Below are 25,809 nucleotides of genomic sequence, written 5' to 3'. Positions count from 1 at the left end.
AGGAAGGAATTTGGAGAACCCAAAGTAAACACGCACGGGGAGAACACAGAGTAACAGAGTAATGTTTACGTAGAGAATAAAACACATATGGGCATGATGGGCAGGTGTCCACATATTTTTGGACATATAGTCATTTAAAACAGTAATTTTCTCTGCAGCTTCAAGCATCTCACTCTAATGAAGTTAATAATGAAAAACCAACACACAGCTTGCAATGGTCATGAGAAACCACAAAACACAAACTCCATTATTACAAACCCACAACACAGATCAGTCCTGAGGACTCTCAGATAAGGCGAAATTTACTGTTACAAAGTTTATATAAAATAAAAGTCCTGCCCCCTTTGCATACCTGCGTGTGTGAGTGTGTGCATCATTTGTGCATGTGGTTGTTTCTGTGAGCTATTTTTTCACATACAGTACTGACGTGTGAAAGAGACATGGTTAATGCTGATCTTAGATCAGTAGAACTTAAAAGTATCAGGCAAAAAAAAAAAAAAAGAAACGTCTAACAGCTTTGTGGAATGACTTTCTATTAAACAAAATGTAATGCCTTGGTGCAAAGCATACATAATTATAACACAATTGTAAAATTGCACATCTGAGGTATGCGTGAGTTTTGCAGCTCAAATGTCTTCACACTGACTATAAGCCACTGACATGTAACTTCCTCTAACTGCATTTACTGGCAGCAGCTCATTTAATTCTCTATACAGAGTACAGAAGCTCAGCCTGTCAGTCACGTCCACACAGAGACAGTCATTTAATGTTTTAGTGAGACTTTTATAGAGTAAAGATGTTCTGGTGTTCTCCTGAACTGGATGAGATGGTGAAAGTTATCTACAAGATTTCAGACAATGATGAAAGTCATGACCCTGACACAGAGGAGGAAGACGCTAAGACGCGCCTAGAAGCTCAACACACAGGTACAGAATGTTTAAATTTGTTTGGGTGAAAGTGTTAGAAAATGCAGAGGTGCAGTAATTCAGTCTTTTATTACAGTGATGGAGATGATGGTGGATATCTGTGAGAATGTAGACACTGTTAGAGGAAAACAAATGTTACTTGTTACTTAATTATTTCATTGTATTTGGCTCTGAGCTCCCAGTCACAAGTCTCTGCACTCTGTAGTGGACCTGAACACTTCACACACACACACACACACACACACACACACACACACACACACACACACAGAGTGCTGGACAAGTAGAGACTGTGTATGAAACAGGTTTTAACTGTAAGCAGCTGGTGTTGGATTTTTACTCCAGTTTTGAACTGAACATATTTGAGTTAAATCATTACTATCCGGTATAATGTGCCGTGATATAAAGATATATAAAGACATGTGCATGCTCGGGCACTCTAACATTTCATTGGACCGTCTTTTGCTTTGATTACAACAGTGCTATCATTTCCATAACCCTTCTCATGCCAAACATTTTCAACGAGGTTAAGGTCTGAACTTTCTCGTGGCCAATCCAGGTATTAAAATAATGTCTCATGCTCCCTGAACCACTCTTTCACAAGCCCGATGAATCCTGGCATCATCATCTTGTAATATAAAAAATAAAAAGTCCACAGTATATTCAGGGTGAGCTCTGTCGCCTTGCACTTCCAGGGTCCAGGTTCAATTCCTGTCTCTGTGTGTATGGAAACTAAAAACAAGTTTCATGGAGTTGTGGGCATCATCCATGGCACACACATTCAAAATGCAAACGCTCTCATCCTCTCTCCAGTTTCCTTTTTTTAGAAGTCATTTTGATGAGATTATGACAGTCCTACACAGCTCTATTATAGAGGCTTTAAACAGCTGTGATTGAAGCAGTCTGATTAGGATAACATCATGCAGCCAAGGCACGCATCTCTAAGTTGTGTCTACTCTCTAAAAAATGATTCTGTGGCCTTGTAAATTTCACAGTAATAAAAAGGTTATGTTACCTTAATACAGTGGTTCTTAAACATTTTCTGTCATTCCCCACTTAAAGGGGTGGGCGAATTTTCAAGCCCCACTTGTCAACAAAATGATAACAAAATCGGCCAAGTTTACTATTTATTGAAATATCAATTTCTACGCCAATAAGATCAAATAACACCAAGTTCAAAACAGATAAAATACACGTGCAATTGTTATAACAGACTCACTTCGTCACTTATCTAGAGCTTTCTTTTAAAGAAGTCGAGTGGCTTATTAACGTGACTGGGGTGTGTTGTCTCTAAGTGTCTTCCTACTTTGTTCGGTCTCATGCTGTTTGCTGCCAGTGGTTTAAGACACAAAACACACACGAGTCTCTCCTCTGCCCCCACCATCCCCACCATGAATCCAAGCGCAACATAGGCTGCTTCATGTTTTCCTTTCGGCTGGCTTTTTGGTTGATTAGGCTGATTTTTTGTGGTCCATGTAACAAATGTATCCATTGACGTTATTATGATCACTACATACAGTACGGTACTGACCCGGTTTGTATCCGCGGTAAAGTTAGTTTTATATTCGCATCTCCGAATTCAATAGCTGCGTAAATAAACCTGCAAATAAGATACCCACATATATTTCCTCTCTACATTGTCTTTAAGCTACATCCGCCTTAAATTATACATGTTTAAAAGCATAAACACCATTATTCTCTACGGCGCAACGAATGATTTAGGGATCATCGCAAAATGCCGCACAGCAACAAAAAGTGTAGAACGATATTGATCTTCCCTTCTGTTCAGCGCCTGAAGGATCAAAAAACAACTTTGTTACACTGGAAACTAGAAATGCCAGACTAGTACTGCCTGATTAAATATTATTTTTTAACAAAAATACAGAAACATCAGCATACACATTGGAATAAATAAAATTACATATATAATACAGAATGTTTCCTTGTATATTGTTCCTCTGCAATTAACATGTCGACGTTAAACCGTTATTGTTGCACTATGGTTCCACTTTTTCTCTGATGTTATTTTAATTTACTTGTATTAATGATCCATTTCTTTGCATGTGATTGTTTAGTTTCGAGTGTCCGATCTTTATTGTCAATAAATAAAAGCATGAATTAGAATAGGTACTTTCCTATTATTTTCCACTAATTCCCTCCCGTTTATCACGACCCACCTGTCATGTCTGTATTCCCCACTAGTGGGGCGCGCCCCACACTTTGAGAACCACTGCCTTAATAAAATCTCTAAAAATCACATACATGATTGTTTAAATTAGACAATCAAAATAAATGCCTAAAAAAAGAACTATTGATTTAGTCTTAAATTTACACTATAATTTAAGTTTATTTCACAAATAGAATTTTACTAACTGAATTATATTTTTAACAGGCACTTAATATTTTTTTTTTGCATTTTTATCAAAATATTTGGTAATGGAGTAATTATACTGATTAGTTTTAAGAACTACAATTATCACTCATTCCAATTCAATATTCTTTATGTTTAACAACAAAAATATTGTTATATGGAAATATGGGGATTGGAGAAGCGAGTCAGGAAACGTTTCCCTCCACCAGCATCACATAGTGACCTGGCCACTATTCTGCAAGAAGAATGGCTTAAAATCCCTCTGGCCACTGTGCAGGACTTGTTTCTGTCATTCCCAAGATAAATTGATGCTGTATTGGCTGCAAAAGGTCCCTACACCATACTAATGAATTATTGTGGTCTAAAACCAGATGTTTCAGTCTCATTGTCCAACCCCTCTATATGACATATGAAAATTGCACATACTCTATATTGCTCATACTCACTATAATACTCTAAAAATAACACTCTGGTGGAGCGACTCTAGTGCAGGTCTTCCAATTGGCATTACTAACAAACAAAACAAGTGGAGAAAAGGTGGTTTTCATTAGCAACAGTTTATTTTCTGATTATTTTGAGTTAATAATTCATGTTAACAGCCTCAGTGTTCAGGTATTAAAAAGTAAATATTAATATATATATATATAAAATGTATTTTTAATTATTTTCCTGATTTGTTTTCTTCCTAATTTAGTCACTAGTAGCTCCCACATTAAGGCTATAACAACCCTTCAGTCGGAACGGCCGAACCCTATCACGTGTTTCTCCAAACCTCGTGATGTCACGGACCGCATTTATTTTTAAACTGCTTACTGATGCACTGTTAGGGGCAGGCATAACACACTTAGAGGAACAGCGCTATCCTCCCATTCTGCTTGCCTGAGCTCACAGACGCCCCTGATTGGTCCTGAAGCCATAATTAATGTGAGAGCATTAAGTGCCTCCCATCCAACCCCGCTGAGAGAGCTCAGCCAATTTCACTCTCTCTACAGCACTTTACCACTGCACAACTCAGGGGCCAGTAAACATAGTTTTTATCATTTATTTTGAGCTTTTAGCTGTTTGTGCACTTAATCTTTTATGGAGTCTTATGGCCATCACTTAATGCAAATGAGCACAGATAGGAATGAGCTTTACTAGCTTTACTATCGACATATACAGATGATTAAGAAGAAAGTATTTTCATAAATCTGGTCATAAACTTTACTGAGTTTGGCTCATGCAGTCATCATAGTGCAGAGGAAGAACAGGTGACATGATTCAGATCTGCAGGTAAGTTTGTTAAATACCAGCCCAAAGCTCCGCCCATCACCGCATGTATTAGTGCAAAGGGAGGGGTTTCACAGTGACGACTGGATAGAGTTACTGAGATGTTCAGAATTCAGTGCATTGAGTGCAGAAAATAACCAGACCAGATACAACAGCATGACTAGAGAGAGAAAGATGAATATGTCCTCGCCTTCTTCCCTTTTTACGGAGACAAAAAGAGGGTCTACCAGAATTGCCTGAGTTGCTGACAGTATAGTCGTACGCAGGTCTACAAGTAAATTGAGCATATTCATATTAAATTATTTGAGTGTTAATGTTGCGCCCCTAAAAAATGGGAAGAAATAATCACAAGAGTGATATGTTTCCTCAACAGTAGGTTTACTGCAATGAATATTCAAAAATATAACAATCCACAAAAATGCAATTAACAGGGTTACAATTGTTGTAGGAGAATACATACTCACATACACACTATATTTCCCTGAGATATTATAGTTATCGTCAATAAGCACAATTCACATTTTTTTCAGAGGAAAATAGTGGAATTTCCCCAAGGTATGTGAGAGAAGGCCAAAGCAATCGATCCCAGGCTAACAGATTGAGACAAGTTTGTAGATCTCTGATAAAACTTATCACAGTCTTTAAGGCCTTGTTTACACGGGCGTTAAATTTTTGGATAAACGAACTTGCTTTGAACATCCTAGACGTTTATGTTGTGTTTTGTAGTGGCGATCCATTGACTTCTACACCGGCGTTCGTTTGTCTCTGTCTAACGTCAGCCTGCAGCCCAAATTGTAGTTTGTGTGTTAACCTGTGGGGGCAGTGTGTCGGGAACTGGATATGAAAGCGCGCCGCTACCGGGTTCCAGTGTTGCCAACTTAGCGACTTAGTCGCTATATTTAGCGACTTTTCAAATCCCTCTAGCGACAATTTTTTTTAAAAGCGACTAGCGACAAATCTGGCGACTTTTTCTTGTGTTACTGGAGACTTTTGGAGACTCTGATGTGTCTGAACTGACTCTTCTCAACTTGCCACAGCAGCTGCCGCCGCCGGCCCCTCCCCCGTCCCAAAGCACTCACAGACAGGGCTGTCCTCTCACAGGAGCCCTGTGAATACTGCCTGTATTGCAAAACTGATTTTTATGCCAAACTTTGCAATATAAAAAAACACATGTCAACTCAGAAACATACACAAAAGGCAAAGTCTTACAATTGTTTCACACAAAACAAACTGCCATTTATGGTAAAAAAAAAAAAAAAAAATTACTCTTCAAAAAAAGCTGAAGCCACCATGGCATTAGTTATCGCTGAACACTGTTCTATGCTGGTATGTGATCACATTGGAGAAGCATGTAAAGCTGCTTTTTCACACTGTGCAGCGTGCATTATGCAAATTACGTGATGACGTAATCATCTAGCGACTTCTAGCGACTTCTACGACAGCCAATAGCTACTTTCCTTACTGACGAGTTGGCAACACTGCCGGGTTCACTCTCTGACTGCACAACGTCGGATTAAAGGAAGTTTTTTTTGTGGTTTATGAAATTTCCGCTTATGTTTTTCAACAATTTATTTTATTTTATTTTGCCTTTTTCCGCATTTCCCTATGTATAGCATGTAGGATCATGGGATATATCCAGACCTCCGAAGCGTAAAATGAACATGAAGAAAACGAACTAGAAGCGTTTTCCTTGCGTTCTTTGGGATTTGAACGCCAAGAAAAAGCTGCATGCAACGTTTTTTTGATGCCGTATAAATGCGCAGCCAGACAAACGCACGTCACCAAAGCCCGTGTGAACACTCTCATTGACTCCTACGTGTAGAAAACACTCTGCGCCTTGAAAAACCCTCGATTTTAACCCCCGTGTGAACAAGGCCTAATGCTATGACAGATTGTGACACTTATCTAGATTTACGACGCCTCTATAATTTGTAACAAAATATAAACACATTTTAACCTGTCACATGCACACCTGAGTTCCAGGACTTCATCACTTCATTAACACGACATACTGTTACCACCATACACTAGCCACACACTGCGTACCCCTCTTTATCCACAGAAATTTGTGGGGTTTTTTTTTCATAAAATGACACAATCTTTTTAAACCTTTTTTGCTCCATTTACAAGTTATTTTCTTTTCTCGTTCTTTCAAAGTTAACAGGAAAAACCAGGCAAAAGTAAAATTCTCAGTTACAAAGTAAATATTAAATGAAAATCTTTAGTATACCCATGTGTGAGACAGCATGCCCATGTGTGATGTACATCCTTGTATGCCGTTGCTGTGAGCTATTTTATTACATACTGATGTGTGAAAGAGAGCAGTGGTTAACACTGATATTAGATCACTGGCTCTTTTGTGTTTCAACCTCACATTAAAGCTGCAGAAAAGCTTCTATAAATAATTATAATAATAATTTTAATTTGACAGAAATCAACAGTGCTGTAAATAAATTTATCTTAAAAGCAGCAGGTGAAAAGACTAACAGGTTTTGTTTTTTGTTTTTTTATATCTTGAGAGGCAAAAATAAGTTTAATTTGTGCAATATGCACCATTATAAAACAACAATGTTATTTTGTTCTTCATTTAACTGCTAGACTTTTGGAATGTGCAGCTTAAATGTCTTCACACTTTGACCACAAGTAGACAGTTTTGACGCTTTGTAATGTCTAACTTCCTTTACTGGCACCAGCACATTTAATTAAGAGGGACTAACCCAACCCTGATGCCAGAGACAAAAAGCGAGACCCAGACACGGCTCCACACACGAGTAAGTGTTCAGTTTAACAACGCCAAAAGGGTTTCTATGTGGAGATTCAGTAATTCACACTTTTATAGATCAGTGTAATTGTAAACGTAACATGAACTAGTTGAAGACTTTAAGTAATGTTCCCAGATCTGTTGTTCCTGCAGACATTTCTGTGCAAAAGAGTGCAATGGTTCAGATTAGCGTCATATATTAAAAGTAAGCTTGTACTCTGGAACTGTCAGTGGTAAAGCTGTAACTTTAGTTTTCTTACACAGAAAACACTTTGGGTTGTGTTGTCACTTCACAGCGGTAAGAGTGAATCCTCTCCGCACCAGGATGGATCATGACATCATGATTGTGATAATTCCACTATAATCATATAATCAGAAAGCCCAAATACGAGCCAAGATAATTATTTATTGTAGATAGGAAATTAAACAAAACTGTACAGAATTAGTTAATATCAACAACATAAGAGTAAAATATGTATAAGTTATTAAATGATTAAAACTATGATATATATATTATATATGATATAAAAATAATTTTTAAACCAAATAGTACAAAGAGTAAGCAGTGGAGAGAGACACACACCAGCTCTACAATTAAACACTCCACTACCTACAAGAGAAGCATACATGCGTCCACACGCACACACACACACACACACACACACACAGGGCATGTCCACCGCTGGCCCCCCTTGTAAACTCAAGCCAGTGGGGACACCAGCTCACAAACTATATGACTCTCAAACACACAGAAATGTTTAGAGCTAAAATTATGAATTAGAAAATAAAAAAAATTCTGGTACCTGAAAACCAGCTTAAGACTTAAGATGAGCAGCAGAACCAGAACAGGTTAGAATAAGTCAGCATGACTCTGTGCAATATACTGTATACTTTCTGATATATTTAAAAATACTGAATCTGCAGAAACAATGAGCGTCTCAACAGTCTCTGTTTCGAGCATCTAATAGAACAGCAGCCTCCAACTTTTTTAGCACCACAGACCAGTTTTATGTAAAATAGTTTTAATAAAGCATAATAAAGTGCATAATAAATACAGCATATGATAACAAAATCAGTGTGAGTCCTGAGCTTGGTTCCCTGTGATGTAACATTCCCGTCTAAGAGTGAAGAAAGATTAAAATAATAAAGATTCTGGAAATGGAAATGGAAGCAGAGTTTATTCAGTGGTTTTGTGGTGATCTCAAGATATTGTTATTAATCCAGAAAGTCGGCAGAGCCAAAGTTGTCTTAAACATACTTAAGGTCGCATCTTTTATACAGAGCAGACTTGGAGTGTGTGAATTCCCAGTAATGATGAGGTCGTTATTTAGGTAGGACTCTTGGCGTTTTCTTTTAAATGCTGCTTTTTTTTTGTTGGAGTTCTCAGAGTCTCATCACCTGTCTCATCCATGGGTATTTTCCCTTTTTAAAGAAGCTTTACTGAGATGTTTGTTTTTACTCATTTTTAGCCAGTTTTAGCTTTTTACATTTTCCTAATTTTAGTAGGCATCAAAAACTTCAACCCGTCTACTATTTCATGTGACAGAAATCACCAGTGCTGTAAATATATTAATTTATTTTAAAATCAGCATGTAAAAACCTAATAATTGTAATGATGTTATAAGGAATAATACCTATACATTGGTGGATTGTATACATCATTATTTTAGCACAGCAATGTTATATTTAATTCTTCTGGACTTTAAGGAGCATCTGATGTACTGATGTGCAGAGATGGAGTGATTCAAGCTTTACTAAAGCAATGTTTCAAGATTTACATATGTGTAATGATAGAAATAAAAATATATAATTATAAAAATAAATACCATAAAGCACATAAAATACACAGATGCTTGGACACTTCAAGCTAAAGTTTTTCACATTTGGGTTTCTAGATACTAACTTTTTTCTTCTTTATATTAGTGTGCTATTAGGCTAAATACTCATATTGGCATATAAATGACAGAAGTATTATTTTGGATTGTTGTAGTAATAAAAAAAATACATTTGCATAATGCATAACATCAGCACACAAGTGTGGTTCGGTAATCTTTAAAGAATCCTGTGTGTACCCAATTGTTAGGTGAACAAAAGTACTGCAACCGTTAAACTATATTAAAGTAAATAACAATTAGAGAATAAACATTAGAGAAACTGCAGCTCTGCTTCATAAACCTGAAGTTCTATCGAGATGTCTGTCAAGTCAGTCATTAAAATGTTAAATATTGTAGATGTCAGAAGCTGTTTAAATATTTATTTGAGATTAATTACATGCTGTCCATAGTTACCCTGTAAATGAAAATTAATCACTTTTAATTTTACAATTAATCATTGTTAATCTGTTGCAAGTGTGTGTGTGTAAGGGGTAAAGGGATCTACAGTACTGTGCAAAAATCTTAAGCACATGCAAGAAACCGATATAGAGCTAGAGTGTCTTAAAAAAAATCAACAAAAGTCACTAAACTGTGTGAGTACAGAGAGGATGAGTACAGAGGTACAGATGTGCAGGAGTGTGTGAGTTAATTCTAGGCTTCATGCAGGAAAATGGAACCAGTGTTGCTATTTGTTTTCTATGAGGCTTTCAGGTTTCAGATTGTTCCTGTTTCCTCCACTAGATGGAGCCACTAAGGGCTTATGCAGCTCATCCAATTAATGACACACCTGGTTCTCATCAACTGCCTTATTGTCTGGGTTTATGAGTCCGACCGTCTCTCCAGTTTCAGGAACTTGTACAGTGAGTGTGTAAGTGTGTGGTGTAGTGATGGCAAAATAAAGCCTCATTTAGGTGCCAAGGCTTCCAGCCAATAGTTTCACCCAAAGATTCATTTCATGAAACTTCATTTAAGGGCTAATTGTACTGACATCTAGTGGACACATTTTGTATAGCACGGCCTGAATCCTCTCTGTTCTCTGCAGTGTTACTGCTGCTGGATGGACTGCTGATGCATTTATGTTTTTCAAACAAGTGACTAAAGCTGTGTCCTCAATGTTTAACCCTTAGGGGTTGAGGGCATCTTCGATGATGCCAATCACTTCTTTTTTCTTTGCAACTGTTTTTGTGAATTAAATTATGTTGTATTATACAATATAATTTGGGGGGGGGGGCAAATTCCAAATGCCCAAAGGTCCCACATTCATACATTCAGACAATAATATGCAAGTATAAAGAACACTGGAATGTACAACCATCATATCGCTCAGGAAGGAGATGAAGAGTCCCAGAGATGAACGTTGGAAGGAGATGAAGAGTCCCTCGCTGACTGATCACATGGCTTTAACCTTTTGCTCTCACCTCCTCGACTACGACTCAGCTTCACGTTTTGGCACGACGACATCGCGGACGGACTTCACGGCTCCGATCTAACACTTCCGCCTTCATGACTACGGCTCTATCTCACGTCCCGGCGCCAATGCGACGCTACGGATCTTGCATCTCGGCTCCAGCGCCTCCGCTCTCACTACAGCGGCACCACAGAAGAACTGGGAGGCTCATGACCCGCACCTCCACCTGCACCTGGGTCCATCGCCAAAGCCCATGATCCGCGTGCACGCAACAGAGCCATTACTTTAAAACCACCATAAAAAAGCTAGACTACAGTTTGCAACTGCACATGAGGACAAAAATCTTCATTTTTTGGAGACATATCCTGTGGTCTGACAAAACAAGAATTTAACTGTTCGGCCATTATTATAAACGGTATATTTGAAGGAAAAAGGCGGAGCTTTGAAGCCACACATCACCATCCCAACTGTTCACCATTCCTCTTTATAAATCTGATCATTACCTGGTATCCCTCACCATAACCCTTCCCATTCTATGTAAACCTAACCACCAAAATGTCTCTTTTACTTGCAAAAACCTTCACTCTGTCTCCCCTTCCTCTGTGTCTTCATACACCCTATCATTCCTCCCAGACCCAGACTCCTTCTCCTCTTTACCACTAGAGACTGCGACTGAAACTTTCCTCTCCTCTCTCTCCTCATCCATAGATCTCCTTTGCCCGCTGTCATCTAAACCAAGGAAGACGTCTTGTCCTGCTTCTTGGCTATCTGATGTACTGCGCAACTACAGGAGAGAATTAAGAACTGCGGAGAGAAGATGGAAGAAATCACAACTTGATGCAGATCTCATCTCTTACCAGACTCTTCTTTCCAAATTCTCATGTGATGTGACTTCTGCCAAAACTACCTTCTTCAGACAAAAGTTGGAAGTGTCTGCACATGATCCTGGCAAACTCCACAACATCTTCTCCTCCCTACTCAACCCACTGACTCCTCCTGCCCCTTCCTCTCTGACTGCTGACGATTTTGCCACATTCTACGATGGGAAGATTGCAGCAATCCGCCAGTCCTTCGCTCTCAACCAAACTCCTACGGCAGAACCTCAGGACCTTTCCTTCCCTCCTTTAGCAGAATTTTCCAACTTGTCATCTGACGAGATTCAACAGATAATCTCGTCATCTAACCCCACCACCTGTTCATTAGACCCAATCCCTTCCACAATGCTCCAGGCCATCTCACGAGACCTCCTTCTCTTCACCACAGCCATCATCAACCAATCCATATCATCTGGTCATGTTCCTGCCGCTTTTAAGAAGGCGAGGGTTATTCCCATCCTCAAGAAACCCTGCCTGGACCCATCAGAAGTTAACAACTATCGCCCGGTATCACTGCTCTCTTTTATTTCCAAAATTCTTGAAAGAACGGTTTATAATCAAATGTCTCTTTATCTCTCACAGAACAACCTTAATGACCCAAACCAATCTGGATTCAAAGTGGCACATTCCACAGAGACTGCCGTTCTGTCAGTCACTGAGAAGCTCCATGCTGCTAGATCTGCTAAACTTTCATCTGTCCTCATCCTCCTGGACCTGTCAGCTGCATTTGACACCGTGAACCACAAGATTCTATTATCTATTCTTACAAGCCTTAGAATTTGTGGAACAGAGTGGCAATGGTTTGCTTCTTACCTAAAAGATAGGTCATATGAGGTAACATGGAGGAGATCTACATCTGCCCCACGTAGACTCTCTACTGGTGTCCCGCAGGGCTCAGTACTTGGTCCTCTTCTGTTCTCCCTCTATACCCGGTCCCTTGGTAAGGTCATATCATCGCATGGATTCTCATACCACTGTTATGCAGACGACACCCAACTTGTTCTCTCCTTTCCTCCCTCTGACACTCAGGTTTCCACCCGGATCTCAGCATGTCTGGCAGACATCACATTTTGGATGGCCGCTCATCAGCTGAAGCTCAATCTAAGTAAAACCGAACTGTTGTTTATCCCTTGTGACTCATCTCCAGGTCAAGACCTTGTGATATCCATGGACAACAACCAAATCACTCCCTCAACCACTGCCCGCAATCTTGGGGTAACCGTGGACAATCATCTGTCATTTTCCCCACACATCGCTAACCTTACTCGCTCTTGTCGATTTCTTCTTTACAATATCAGAAGAATTCGCCCATTTCTTTCTTCACAGGCTACTCAGGTGCTTGTTCAGTCCCTTGTTATTTCAAGACTGGACTATTGCAACTCACTCCTGGCAGGCCTGCCTTTGTCCATGATTCGTCCCCTGCAACTGATCCAGAATGCAGCAGCACGACTCGTTTTTAACCTTCCCAAGTTCTCCCAGACCACCCCACTCCTCTGCTCCCTGCACTGGCTTCCTGTAGCTGCCTGCATCAAATTCAAAACACTGATGCTTGCCTACAAAGCTAAAAATGGCCCAGCACCCACTTACCTCTCTGCGCTAATTACACCACGCACTGCACCACGTTCCCTCCGATCCTCCAGCACTGCTCGCCTCATCCCACCATCTCTCAGGGATCGAGGGCGGCATTCATCCAGGCTCTTTTCTGTTCTGGCACCTAGGTGGTGGAATGAACTTCCTCTAGATGTCCGTACATCAGAGACTTTGACTATCTTTAAACGACGACTCAAGACGCATCTGTTTTTCCTTATAAAAAAAAAAAAAAACTCTTCTCAGATGTGTTGGACTAATGGTACTCAGTTATTAACCTAGTTAACCCAGTGTAAGTATGTATCCAATGTTGTAAACATTAAAGCACTTTTTGTAAGTCGCTCTGGATAAGAGCGTCTGCCAAATGCCTAAATATAAATTTAAGTATGGGGTGGTAGTATAATGTTGTGGGGCTGCTTTGCTGCAGAAGGGACTGGTACATTTTACAAAATATATGGCATTATGAGGAAAGACATTATGTGGATAAACTAAAGTAACATCTGAAGACATTAGGCAGGAAGTTAAATATTGGGTACAAATGGGTCTTTCAAATGGACAATGACCCCAAGAATACCCCAAATTAATTACACAAAAAGTGGCCTAAGGACAACAAAGTCAAGGTATTGGAGTGGCCATCCCAAATTCTTAAACTCAATCCCATAGATAATTTGTGGGCGGCACTGAAAAGGCGAGTGCGAGCAAGAAGACCTACAAACCTGACCCAGTTACACCAGTTCTATCAAGAGAAGTGGGACAAATTTCCAGCAAACTATTATAGAAAGCTTGTGGAAGGAACGTTTGGCCCAAGTAAAACCCGTTTTGGGGAAATTCTCACGTATTGTCTTCGCTCCCTCAATAATGATTCTACTTTGACTGCGCTTTCTCTATTCCTTCATTATTATTATTATTAGTAGTAGTAGTAGTGCTATAAATTTATTATTATTATAACGCACCCACAAAATTGTGCAAAAAGATGAAGTACAACAAAATACAAAAGTGTATAATAAGTTAGCCTAAAACAATATAGTTTAATTGTGTATATGCACTTTAAAAAGAATAAACACTGCCTTTTGCAGAGTGAAACTTAGTGCTGTTGCGCATTTTCATTTTACAAAAGGCAGTGTTTTGATCAAAAGGCTTATAAACGCGTGTGCAGATATAAATTGTATAAATGTATGAACTACTTATAATTTATTTATTTAAATGACTCTATTCAGATGTAAGTAAATGCTAATTGCTGCGCTGCTTTGGGGGAGGAGTTACGTGCTAATAAAGTTTGGTCTGGTTTTCCGGAGTTGCCACTCTTTGTGATCTGAGTGAGTGTGTGTGTGTGTGTGTGTGTGTGTGTGTGTGGTGTCACCGTGTGCTCTGAATACTGAAACTGAGCGTGCTGATTAATAAACCGAGATGTGTGTTTCTTAGTCTCACCCCCATAAAAACGCAGTTTTCAGAGAAAGGCCTAGCGAGAGGTTGTGCGTGAACCACTGAGCTCCTACAGATTCTAAAATAGACATTGTTACTGTTTTTTTTTTTTTACCTCTGCAGTGTAAGAGATAGAATGTTTTCTTACCATAAACTGCGTTATATTGTTTTTAATCACTCTATACACAACCCATGATTTCTAATTATGCTATTTTACAGTTATTATTACCATTTTTTTTTATGTTACTATAAGGAAAATTTTAGTATGTTTCATTCCAGGAATTAAAAACGTTAACACTGTAAATTTTAAAATCTAGAAGAAGGGTTATTATACCCAGCCAGATGAGGATGGGTTCCCTGTTGAGTCTGGTTCCTCTCAAGGTTTCTTCCTACTACCATCTCAGGGAGTTTTTCCTTGCCACTGTCACCCGCGGCCTGCTCACTAGGGACAATCTGCTAATCTTGTTTTATGCACACTTACATTCCATACAAACCTAAATAATTATTTTGATTGTGTAAAGCTGCTTTGCGACAATCGTTAAAAGCGCTATACAAATAAAATTGAATTGAATTGAATTGAATTAAAAGTAATCCTTGTCCCAGGAGCTGACTTGAGTTATTTTAATGTGGGGAAGGGTGTATTTCTGGTTTTCTTCCTGTCTTTTCCCCTGTATACTGTAGGTGTAAACGACTGAGAAATGTTCACACCTGGGGAAGGGTGCATTATTTGCATTTGAATTTTGTCTGACATTGTAAAGCACACACAGTAACACTAAAACAACAACTGAGAAATATAGTTGCAAGCAACGATGAGTGGGCCCAAGCACCCTGTGTCATCGCCACCCTGGACGCGCCGCACAACCTGTTTGTCGTTTGAGCGTGTTAAGACCTACAAAAAGACATTGCACCGCACAACTTGCACACTTATGCACAATATGTGGCCATTAAGAATGCATGAATGCCGCAATTCGGCATGGCGTGCCGCGACTTGCCGCAAGGAACATTCGGGAATTTAAATAAATGTGTTGTGCTTCACTGAATATCTGCCAGAGGGCGCATAAAAAGACTTCATCTAAAAGCCAGACCAAGTACAATGAAGAATTGTGTATAATTAAAACAAATTGTGTATAATTAAAACAAACATAATTTTGTTTTACAATATATCTTCCATGATGAATGTGTGTATATGCGATTTAAATATATACTAAACAATAAATGAGTGCCATTGATCAATCATATTTATCGATAAAACTGCGGAAAAACTCCATCAGAAATTCAACAAACAAATATATAGGCTACTATATACACTCAGCAAAAAAAGAAACGTCCTCTGACTTTTAACTGTTTTTACTTTCAGTAAACTTAATGTGTAAATATTTGTATGAACACTAAAAGAGTCAACACCATAAGGCATAAACTAAAAATGTTTCACAATGTGTCCCTGAATGAAAGGAGGCTCAAAATCAAAAGTACCAGGCAGTATCTGGTGTGGCCACCAGCTGCTTGACGTACTGCAGTGCATCTCCTCCTCCAGTTTGTAATTTACTTGCGATTGTCCTTTTACATTGTAACCTACGTATCTACAGTATAAGCATATTTAACCACTTCACCAGTGAATGAGAAATTTGGTCGGTCTGGCTTTTAGTTAAAGTTCTTATTTAATATAATTTTATTAATTAATTAATTATCTTATTATAAACATAATTCTTATTCTCTATATTCTTGTCGAGTATAGTCTTTCTGAGCAAGCACTGTGTCAGGATTTTGCAGAATCTCCTCTCACCTTTCATTCATGATAGGTGTGAACTTATCAAACTATCTGCGCTGTTGGCAAATACTGTAGGGGGTTCTGATGAATTAAGAAGACAGAGCGGACGTCTCTGCCTATAGTAGATTAAAAAAAATAATGATAGCAATTAAATCAGACTTAATAGTGGTATTTGATACTTTTATTTTTATTTACTGTATGGACAGTCGTATTATGCTTTCTCTATATTATTTCTCTCCATATATTCTCTTATTATGAAAAATCGTCTCACATCGGAGCGCGCTGTCGTGTTGGAAAAGCCAGCGTTTATCTAGCGAGTAGCCTATATATTTGTGTTTGTTGTTTTTCCGGGGGTGGGGGGGTATGCCTGCATTTTTATCGATAAATAGCACGTGTTTATCATCCTTTTGATCAAAACGCTGCCTTTTGTTAAGTAAAAGTGCGAGTCACGGGTTTATACACGCCGATGAATGAATTTTAGAGTAATTTTAAAGCATCTTTTTAGGCCAAAATATTAATTTTTATTAATGGCCAGGTGTATTACGAAGTAAAGACCTGTTGTTCCCTGCACGATGTATCTGCACTGAGAGTTTGTGTGTGTGTGTGTTTGTGACGTTATCTTCTCCTTCAAACATGCTGCCAACCAACCAACCAGCCCTGGCCTCCAAACTCAGAAGCTACGTGTCATAGCCGATAACTGCTCCTTTGATCTGCTGGTTACAGCGGGGCGCCGACTGCTGATCAGCGTATAGTAACCTGTGCAAGCCAAGTTCTTCCCCAAAAAAGTGTGAACGTCTGCAACAAACACTAACCATTAAAATGTTAAGAATTTAATTAAACACGAATATATTTTTTTAAAAATATTTTTTATACATAATATTTTCATTATATATAAACTCATGCTGGGGTGCTTTCACTATGCTGAAGTACCATTTAAAGCTATTTATGCATTTCTCTTGTATTTTCTTACTTACTTACTAACTAGCGAATGCTTTAGTAAAGAGCTCTAAAACAACGGCAGTATAAATAACAATGGAATATTACAGAACGTGCGAGTTGGCGCCCATGCACCAATCACTAACCATTAAAATGTTGGATTTCAAACCCAGCATTTTTTTGTGTACTACTACAGTACTAATGAATGGAGGAAGCGCAGTCAAAGCCCGGGGATTCTGCGTGCTGTCGCGTTGTATTCAGCGAGTAGCAAATATTTTTGTGTTTCATTTCATGTCTGTAGTTTTATCTATAAATCTGCTCATATCTGCGCACGCGTTTATCAGCCTTTTGATCAAAAAGCCGCTGTCACGGTTCGGGTGTTTCGGGCTGTTGGTACGCCGTGGGCTTACAAAGGGCAGGCATAAATGCAGAGGGTTTTTTTCAAAATAAAGAGTTTTATTGACAAACTAATCACATGAAAACTAAACAAACAAAACACTGGCTCTGGAAAACATCACTCTGATGTATTTAGAAAACATACACAGACTCAATAACTCGAACACACTTGGAGATTCCATAAAACAAATCACATTCATACGAGAAACCTTTCACACTTCACACTAGCCTAGAGTGGGGACAGAGACTCTCACAGTCAGGCTCTAATACCTGAGACATACACACACCCGCTCTGTGTTGTGACACAGGCTCGGTTACACACAGGCTCTAATACCTGAGACATACACACACTCGCTCTGTGTTGTGACACAGGCTCGATTACACACAGGCTCTAGGCTAGACATTTTACCCTCATAGGGCTGTGATAAAGGCTTAAAAAAAAACACATATTATATACACATAACCCAGGCCCTTGCCGGTGGAATAATACCTCGTCTGCTACTACGAGCGCCACACAACACAACACAACCCACGCTCCTATGAGCGGCACACACACACACCCCACGCTCCTATGAGCGGCACACACACACACACACACACACACACACAACCCACGCTCCTATGAGCGGCACACACACCCACACACACACAACACACTCCTGCACATCCTACCTACCTCGAAGAGCTATACACACACCCCCACACACACCCGCGGACTCGTAGAGCAGACCCAGGCTTTAGAGCTTAGATTAAACACATGGAAAACTTCCAAAGAAACAGGGGAAAGACATGAAATACCTACAGACGAAATAACTAGGACTGACTGAAAACAAAAGGACACCAGTCACATAATTAACACTCACAAACGACAGCAAAACCAAAAATACACTTAATCACATTTAACATAAACATGCCCCCAGAGCCAGTTCAACACAAAAACTGAATTCAAACAAAACAAAACAAAAGCCCACTAGACATTATTAATGCCTGACCCAGTTTCCCAGAACTAACAGCTTTTTATAACGTCTCTAATGAGCCACCTCGGTTCAGGTGAACTTCGTCATCACCTGACCGAGGTGCCTTCTGGGAAACTGGGTCTTCTAACAAAACTACACACAAAAAACAAACATAGCCACAGTGCCCTCTAGGGGCAGTCCCTTACAGCCGCACGCGCAACTCACTTTCACTTTGCAAAAGACAGTGTTTATTGTTTAGTGTATATTTAAAGCGTATAAACACAATAAAACAATAATGTTTTAGGCTAACAACAACTCATACATTTTTGTATTCTTCGTTGTAATTCGTCCTTTTGCACACGCACAGGTGAGTTACAATAATAATAATAATAATAAATTCGGAGAGAACTACTAGTAATAATTATAATGCTTAATTGAGAAAGCGCAGTCAAAGAAGAATCATTATTGAAGGAGAGAGGAAAATGAAGAATAAATACATATCAGTATTTACAGTTTGAGCTCGACACGTTTATGAGCTCCGTCGCTTGCTGTCAATGGGCGCCTAAGGGAGAGAACACATTTTCGGCTTCAGTAGACACACAATACTTCAGACTGAAACACGACTGCCCCCTACAGGTAATGAAGGGCATTTTCACAGCTTGCCTGTAAAACCAGCCACAATAGATTCCTTTTCCCGAAACATGGATTATTAAGTGCCAGATCTGAAATAGGCCTGATGTCAGCTTGGGCCCTAAATATTTATCATATCAACTGTGTGTGTGTGTGTGTGTGTGTTAACATTTGTGATGTGTACGTGTGTAGAATAGGGGGAATTTTATGTCAAGACCTCCAAAAAGCTTTTGTGTGTGTGTGTGTGTGTGTGTGTGTGTGTGTGTGTATGTGTGTGTAAATGTGTGGGAGCGAGAGATGCGAGTGTGAGTTTTAACATTTGTGATGACTGTGTATGTGTGTGATGTATGAATGTGTGTGTCTGTGTGTGAGAGAGAGATGTGAGTCTGTATATGTGTGATATTAGTGTGTTTGTGTATTTGAGTGTGTTTAAGGGAGAGATGTGTGTGTGTGTGTGAGTGTTAACATTTATGATGTGTACAGTATGTGTGTATGTTAGGGCACGGGTGGGTCAGTGGTAGGTGTTTCGCCTACCATGAGAAAGGCCAGCCAGTGCCTGAACCCCGGCCACTGGAAGCAGTGCCGGTCCCAAGCCCGGTTAAAATGGGAGGGTTGTGTCAGAAAGGGCACCCGGCGTAAAAACTTGTGCCAAGCTTGTGTTTGGGAACCAAGTGTCCGCTGTGGCGACCCATTGCTGGCCACAGATGCTGAAAAATAAGCATCAGACTATGATGTCACTAAACGTGATGTCACTGAACATGTCACTGAATATAATGTTACTCAATATAATGCCACACACAAACTTATTAATCACATTTACCGGGTTTCGTGTTCATATGTGCAAGTGTGTATGAGCTATCCAGAAAAATCTCGTGTGGGGGCCCTTGAGTCATCCTAATGGCAGCAGATTCCAACCAAGATTCCAGAGTTTTTAAGCATGTAAAGACCCCCATTTTTTAAATAGCCTGTTTATAGGGTCTGCAGCTACAGTATGTTATGTCTCTTGTACAGCATTATTACTCTGTTTCAGCACAGTGCTTCACTACAGAATTCCACATGGCTTTAATGTTGAATTTTCAAATGTTGATTCTTCTTTGACTGCGCTTTCTCCATTCAGTATTATTATTATTATTAGTAGTAGTAGTGCTCCGAATAACACAGTGTACACACAACATCCAAATCACATAAAGTCCTGTTTTACAGAAAATGTTGAGGATGTTAAGTGAAGCATACGTGTCAGTTATTACTGCTGAGCCTTTACACATCTATTATTTACTTACTGAATGGATTTACATGTGTTCAGGGCCGCGGTCTGTCAGTGAGTTTACTATGGTTCAACATATTCGAAAAATTTAAATAAACACGTCTCTGTGTCCGCTTACAATTAGGAGGAGACACTGCATGGAGCAGGTGGTACAGACTGATTGCAGTGTGTCTGGTGGTGCTGTGTTTACTGCTGACTGCCATCACAGTGCTGTGGATCAAATACCACATCCTGAAGGAGTCACTGACCAGCAACAACAACCTGACTGTAGCGAGAGACCAGTCACAGACCTGTAACAAAAACCTGATTACAGAAAGAGAGCAGTTTCAGAGGGAGAGAACCCAGTTACAGAGGGAGAGAGATGAACTCCAGAGGTTTTTAGAACAGGGTGAGTAACACTTTACTGCAGAACTGTCACATGATTATTAATGAACATAATTGTAAACATTCATAATTACATTTAATTAACATTTATTAATTTATCAATAAAACATCATTAAAACAAGTCTGTTCCTGTTATTACTTCTCCATACTGTAACAGCGAGTCTGTAGTAGTCTGTGCTTCTGTTGTTGTTGTTGTTGTTGTTTTTCTCATGACACTAGGAAATTAAAAATCACAATTTATTTATGAAGTAAAAAAATACTGACTTACAAATATACTGTAAATATAATAATGTTAAGGCAAAAATAATTCCGTCGTTATTCTTCCATTTAAAAAAAAAAAAATCCAGGATTAAGTACAGGATGGAATTATTCCAGCTCCAGTGTTTACATCGTCAATATTGAGCAGAAGACCTGGACTGAGAGCAGAGAGAGCTGCAGAGTGAGAGGAGCAAACCTGGTGATCATAAACAGCACAGAGGAACAGGTGTGTGTGTGTGTGTGTGTGTGTGTGTGTGTGTGTGTGTGTGTGTGTGTGTGTTTGTGTCCCTTATTTATTCTTGCATTTTTACTACAAACACTGACAGGAATTCGTCAATAAACTGCGGGGTGGAGGAAGAGCTTGGATTGGTCTGAGTAACAGAGAGAACAAGTGGAAGTGGGTGGACGATACAACACTGATCACTGGGTAAGAAATCACTGAACTAATAATTTACTTCTGATACAGTTACTGACTCTTCATTAGTCTGAGAAACACAGCAGATCCTCTGATTCTCTCCTTCAGGTTCTGGGCAAGTGAAGGACCAAACAGTGCTGCAGGAAAAGATCGTTGTGTTTTAATTGGTAAAACATCTGATCCTGTGAAGAACTGGGGTGATGATTCCTGTAGTGAACAGTTTAAATATATCTGTGAGAAGAAAATCTCTAACTGAACTGCTGTATGTGAATGAAAAGCAGTGAATTGAATGTACATGTGTATCTGTGTGTGTGAGTGTGTTGTGTCTGTAAAATCCTCATTACTGTTAATAACTCTGTAACCATCACGGTGTCACCTGTTTATCTTTCAGAGATTATTTTTCATTCAGGTTTGTTTATGAAACGCTACAGATTCTACAGTAGTGACGTGTACAAACACCAGAGCTGTGGGGTTTCATTTGGGATTTAACTGCATTTGGACGACTTTACAGTCATGTGTGTGTCAACATGGCCGCCAGATTAACTTAGTCTAATCTAATTTAGGTGTTGCACCATTAATAAATAAATAAAGATAAGTAAAGATAACTAGCTTTCCGTTATACAGTCAACCCCCGTGAGGTCGCGGTTCAGAGTTCACAGCCTCAGTCGTTCTCAGATTTTTCCCTTAGAATCTAACTAATAATTATTTGCAAAAACCCCCCAAAAATGTCCTCCACCATTTTTATATATATAATATATAATATTTTATGCGCTTTAACTCTAAACTATTAAGAACAATATAATTAACTAATTTTGTAACATAAATATTAATGTAAATTCAGCCAAATTTCCATATAAAATATAATACTGTATATTTTTTTAGTTCTGTAGAGAGAACACAAAGCAACTGTAGAGGAAAATGCAGCTTGGGACGGTGAATTATTACCGTATTTACCCTCCAGTACTGATACCACAGAAAACAACATCGTATACAGAAGGAAACACGCTTGCATGATTTACAGTACATACAGAGGTAACATCTGTATTTTATATTCTAGCACTGCGGGAGACACAGCAGTACAGTTCTGTACAGTATACGGGTTTACATTAATAATTTTTTATGGTAATCTATTAAGCTGAGTTTAAAATGTAATTAAAGTGTTTAGGGGCAGATTTAGGGTGTAAACTATAAAAATAGTAATTTATAGACATTTTTTTCTTTTACAATTTATAGGTGCTCTAAGAACGCAAAACTGGCTGAACAGAATTTAATGAAATTCATTTAGTAGTTACTAGAATAAGTACCATTTGTTGATGGGTAAAGAGTTTGTAGAAATAGTTAAAAGGTTAAAGCTAAAAATAAGCTCATCAGCATCTGACACCTACAGGTAAATGCTCCTAACTTCCCTTATATTCAACATTTTGATTTCATTAATGATATAATTTTAACTTAAGGGAAATACAGAAGGACTGGCAAAGTTTCATTAAATTCTGTTCAGCCAGTTTTGCGTGATGCTGTGACAAATTAAGCTGGACAAACATACAGACATAAGGACACAACATTTACAGGGTCGGGTTTCGGTTCTCCAAATGGTCTGGTCATAAAAAAGTCTCAGCCTGTTTAAAAAAAAAAAACAAAAAAAAAAAACATGATTACAATAAAAGGTCATTATGAAGTAAAGGATTTTTGAGAAAAGAAATCAGCCATTTTTGAATAAATACTATTTTAAAAATGACTAGTTATTGCTGTATTTTATTATTTATACAACTGAACATATGAAATAATGGATGTTTCTGTACAGCACCATAAACCAGTGGTTCTCAAACATTTTCTGTCATTCCCCACTTAAGGTGGTGGGCGAGTTTTCAAGCCCCACTTGTCAACAAAATGATAACGAAAACGGCCATGTGTACTATTTATTGAAAAATCTATTTTTAAACCAGTAAGATCAAATAACACCAAGTTCAAAACAGATAAAATACACGTGCAATTGTTATAACAGGCTTACTTTGTCACTTATCTAGAGCTTTCTTTCAAAGAAGTTAAGTGGCTTATTAACGTGACTGGGGTGTGTTGTCTCTAAGTGTCTTCCTACTTTGTCTCATGCTGTCTGCTGCCAGCGGTTTAAGACACAAAACACACAGAGGTCTCTCCTCTGCCCCCATCCCCACCATGAATCCAAGCGCAACATAGGCTTCATCATGTTTTCCTTTCGGCTGGCTTTTTGGTTGATTGGGCTGAAAGTGCTGAATCACCTGCTTATTTGTGGTCCATGTAACAAATGTATCCATTGATGTTATTATGCTCACTACATACAGTATGCTACTGTGTTATGGTCTAAAATGCCCCCGACCTAGGCCACGGATTGCCCACCTAAATTCATAGGTTTATGGTTTACAAATGACAAATTATAATAAATGAATTTAATTATAAAGTAAGCAATATATATAAAAAAAGGTTGTATAGGGAGAAAAATATATTAATTATATATATATAATTAATATATTTAAAAAAAAATTACGGTGGTGAAAAGAAACGATTTTTATTATGAAATAAGCAATATAAAAATATACATGTGGTTTATAAATATATATATATATATATATTTATATACCACATGTATATTTTTATATTGCTTATTTCATAAAAAAAATTACGGTGGTGAAAAGAAACGATTTTTATTATGAAATAAGCAATATAAAAATATACATGTGGTTTATAAATATATATATATATATATATTTATATACCACATGTATATTTTTATATTGCTTATTTCATAATAAAAATCGTTTCTTTTCACCACCGTAATTTTTTACCACAAACAATATTAATTTAGTTTAATTTGTAATAAATAATTTGTTATTTGTACATTGACAAACCCCTGCAAAATAATCATTTTGGGGGATTTGTATTAATCGTCTCGACGGCTGTCACGTGCCTAGGGTTAATTATAATAGTAATAATATATTCGATAATAATAAACCTTTGAATGTATGTCCTAATATAATATTTGATAGAGATTACGTGTGTATGTGTTGGGGGAGGGGGGATGGGTTTGGGCAATCCGTGGCAGGGGGGGAATTTTAGCGCATAACACCTGTTTGTGTCGGCGGTAAAGTTAGTTTGATATTCGCATCTCCGAATTCAATAGCTGCGTAAATAAACCCGCAAATAAGATACCCACATATATTTCCTCTCTACATTGTCTTTAAGCTACAGCTGCCTTTAATTATACATGTTTAAAAGCATAAACACCATTATTCTCTACGACGCAACGAATGATTTAGGGATCATCGCAAAATGCCGCACACCAACAAAAAGCGTAGAACGATATTGATCTTCCCTTCTGTTCAGCGCCTGAAGGATCAAAAAGCAACTTTGTTGCCTCAGTGGAAACTAGAAATGCCAGACTAGTACTGCCTGATAAAATAGTAATTTTTAACAAAAATACAGAAACATCAGCATACACATTGGAATAAATGAAATGACATATATATAATACCGAATGTTTCCTTATATATTGTTCCTCTGCAATTAACATGCCGACGTTAAACCGTTATTGTTGCACTATGGTTCCACTTTTTCTCTGATGTTATTTTAATTTACTTGTATTAATGATCCATTTCTTTCTGTGTCATTATTTAGTTTCTAGTGTCTGATAAAGAAAATAAAGATTAAATAAATCAATAAAGAAAAGCATACTTTCGTATTATTTTCCACTAATTCCCATACCGTTCATTGCGCCCCACCTGTCATATCTGTATTCCCCACTAGTGGGGCGCGCCCCACACTTTGAGAACCACTGCCATAAACAGTAATTTTGTCATTTATTGTATTTCTTAAGGTTTGAGAGTCTTTAATATCATTCAACATATAAAAATGTCAAGACTTTAAACCATTGAATTGCATAAAGATATGCAGAGACTTTAACACAGATGAAGAACACTTCATGTACTGATGGACGGTACAGCGCCAAAAGGAAAGTTTTTTTTCCCCACACTGTTATACGAATGGTTAATTAATACATTTATAGTCTCTCAGTGAGGTTTGTATCATCTATACTAAAAACACTAATCATGGTTAAATAAATACGGGGCAGTCTGGATACAATTTCTGATAATTTTTTCATAAAAACAAAGTCATTTTCATATCAAACATTTTTTTTATTCTACACTGAGGTGACAATATCAGCTCTAACACTTAAGGTTTTTTTAGGATTGTATAGGATTTATTGGATTATTTAGTGCTTGGGTGAGATAATGGGGGTGTTGAAAAGTATAAGTCAACACCGTAGCATTAATATATT

General features: G+C 38.2%; 1 protein-coding gene across 1 annotated transcript; it reads left to right on the top strand.

The window, feature by feature from the left end:
• The first annotated feature begins 796 nt into the window (after positions 1–796).
• LOC128508256 (C-type lectin domain family 4 member E-like) lies at positions 797–23,121 on the top strand. Its single transcript, XM_053479485.1, has 5 exons — positions 797–926; positions 20,568–20,831; positions 21,175–21,311; positions 21,412–21,512; positions 21,609–23,121. Exons 1-5 carry the CDS (start codon positions 797–799, stop codon positions 21,754–21,756), a joined length of 780 nt encoding a protein of 259 aa, XP_053335460.1. The 3' UTR covers positions 21,757–23,121.
• The last annotated feature ends 2,688 nt before the right edge of the window (positions 23,122–25,809 follow it).

Source organism: Clarias gariepinus, chromosome 20, assembly GCF_024256425.1.
Source record: "Clarias gariepinus isolate MV-2021 ecotype Netherlands chromosome 20, CGAR_prim_01v2, whole genome shotgun sequence".
Classification (NCBI taxonomy): domain Eukaryota; kingdom Metazoa; phylum Chordata; class Actinopteri; order Siluriformes; family Clariidae; genus Clarias; species Clarias gariepinus.
The sequence above is the reverse complement of the archived record's forward strand: the minus strand, read 5'-3'. Positions and strand labels throughout refer to the sequence as shown.

What these genes read in the sequence shown, in the direction of transcription:
- LOC128508256 (XM_053479485.1), top strand. Translation starts at nt 797, where the DNA reads ATGTTCTGGTGTTCTCCTGAACTGGATGAGATGGTGAAAGTTATCTAC. An exon ending in CCTAGAAGCTCAACACACAG is followed by an intron (nt 927 to 20,567) that starts GTACAGAATGTT and finishes GCTTACAATTAG; the next exon opens with GAGGAGACACTGCATGGAGC. An exon ending in CCAGAGGTTTTTAGAACAGG is followed by an intron (nt 20,832 to 21,174) that starts GTGAGTAACACT and finishes AAAAAAATCCAG; the next exon opens with GATTAAGTACAGGATGGAAT.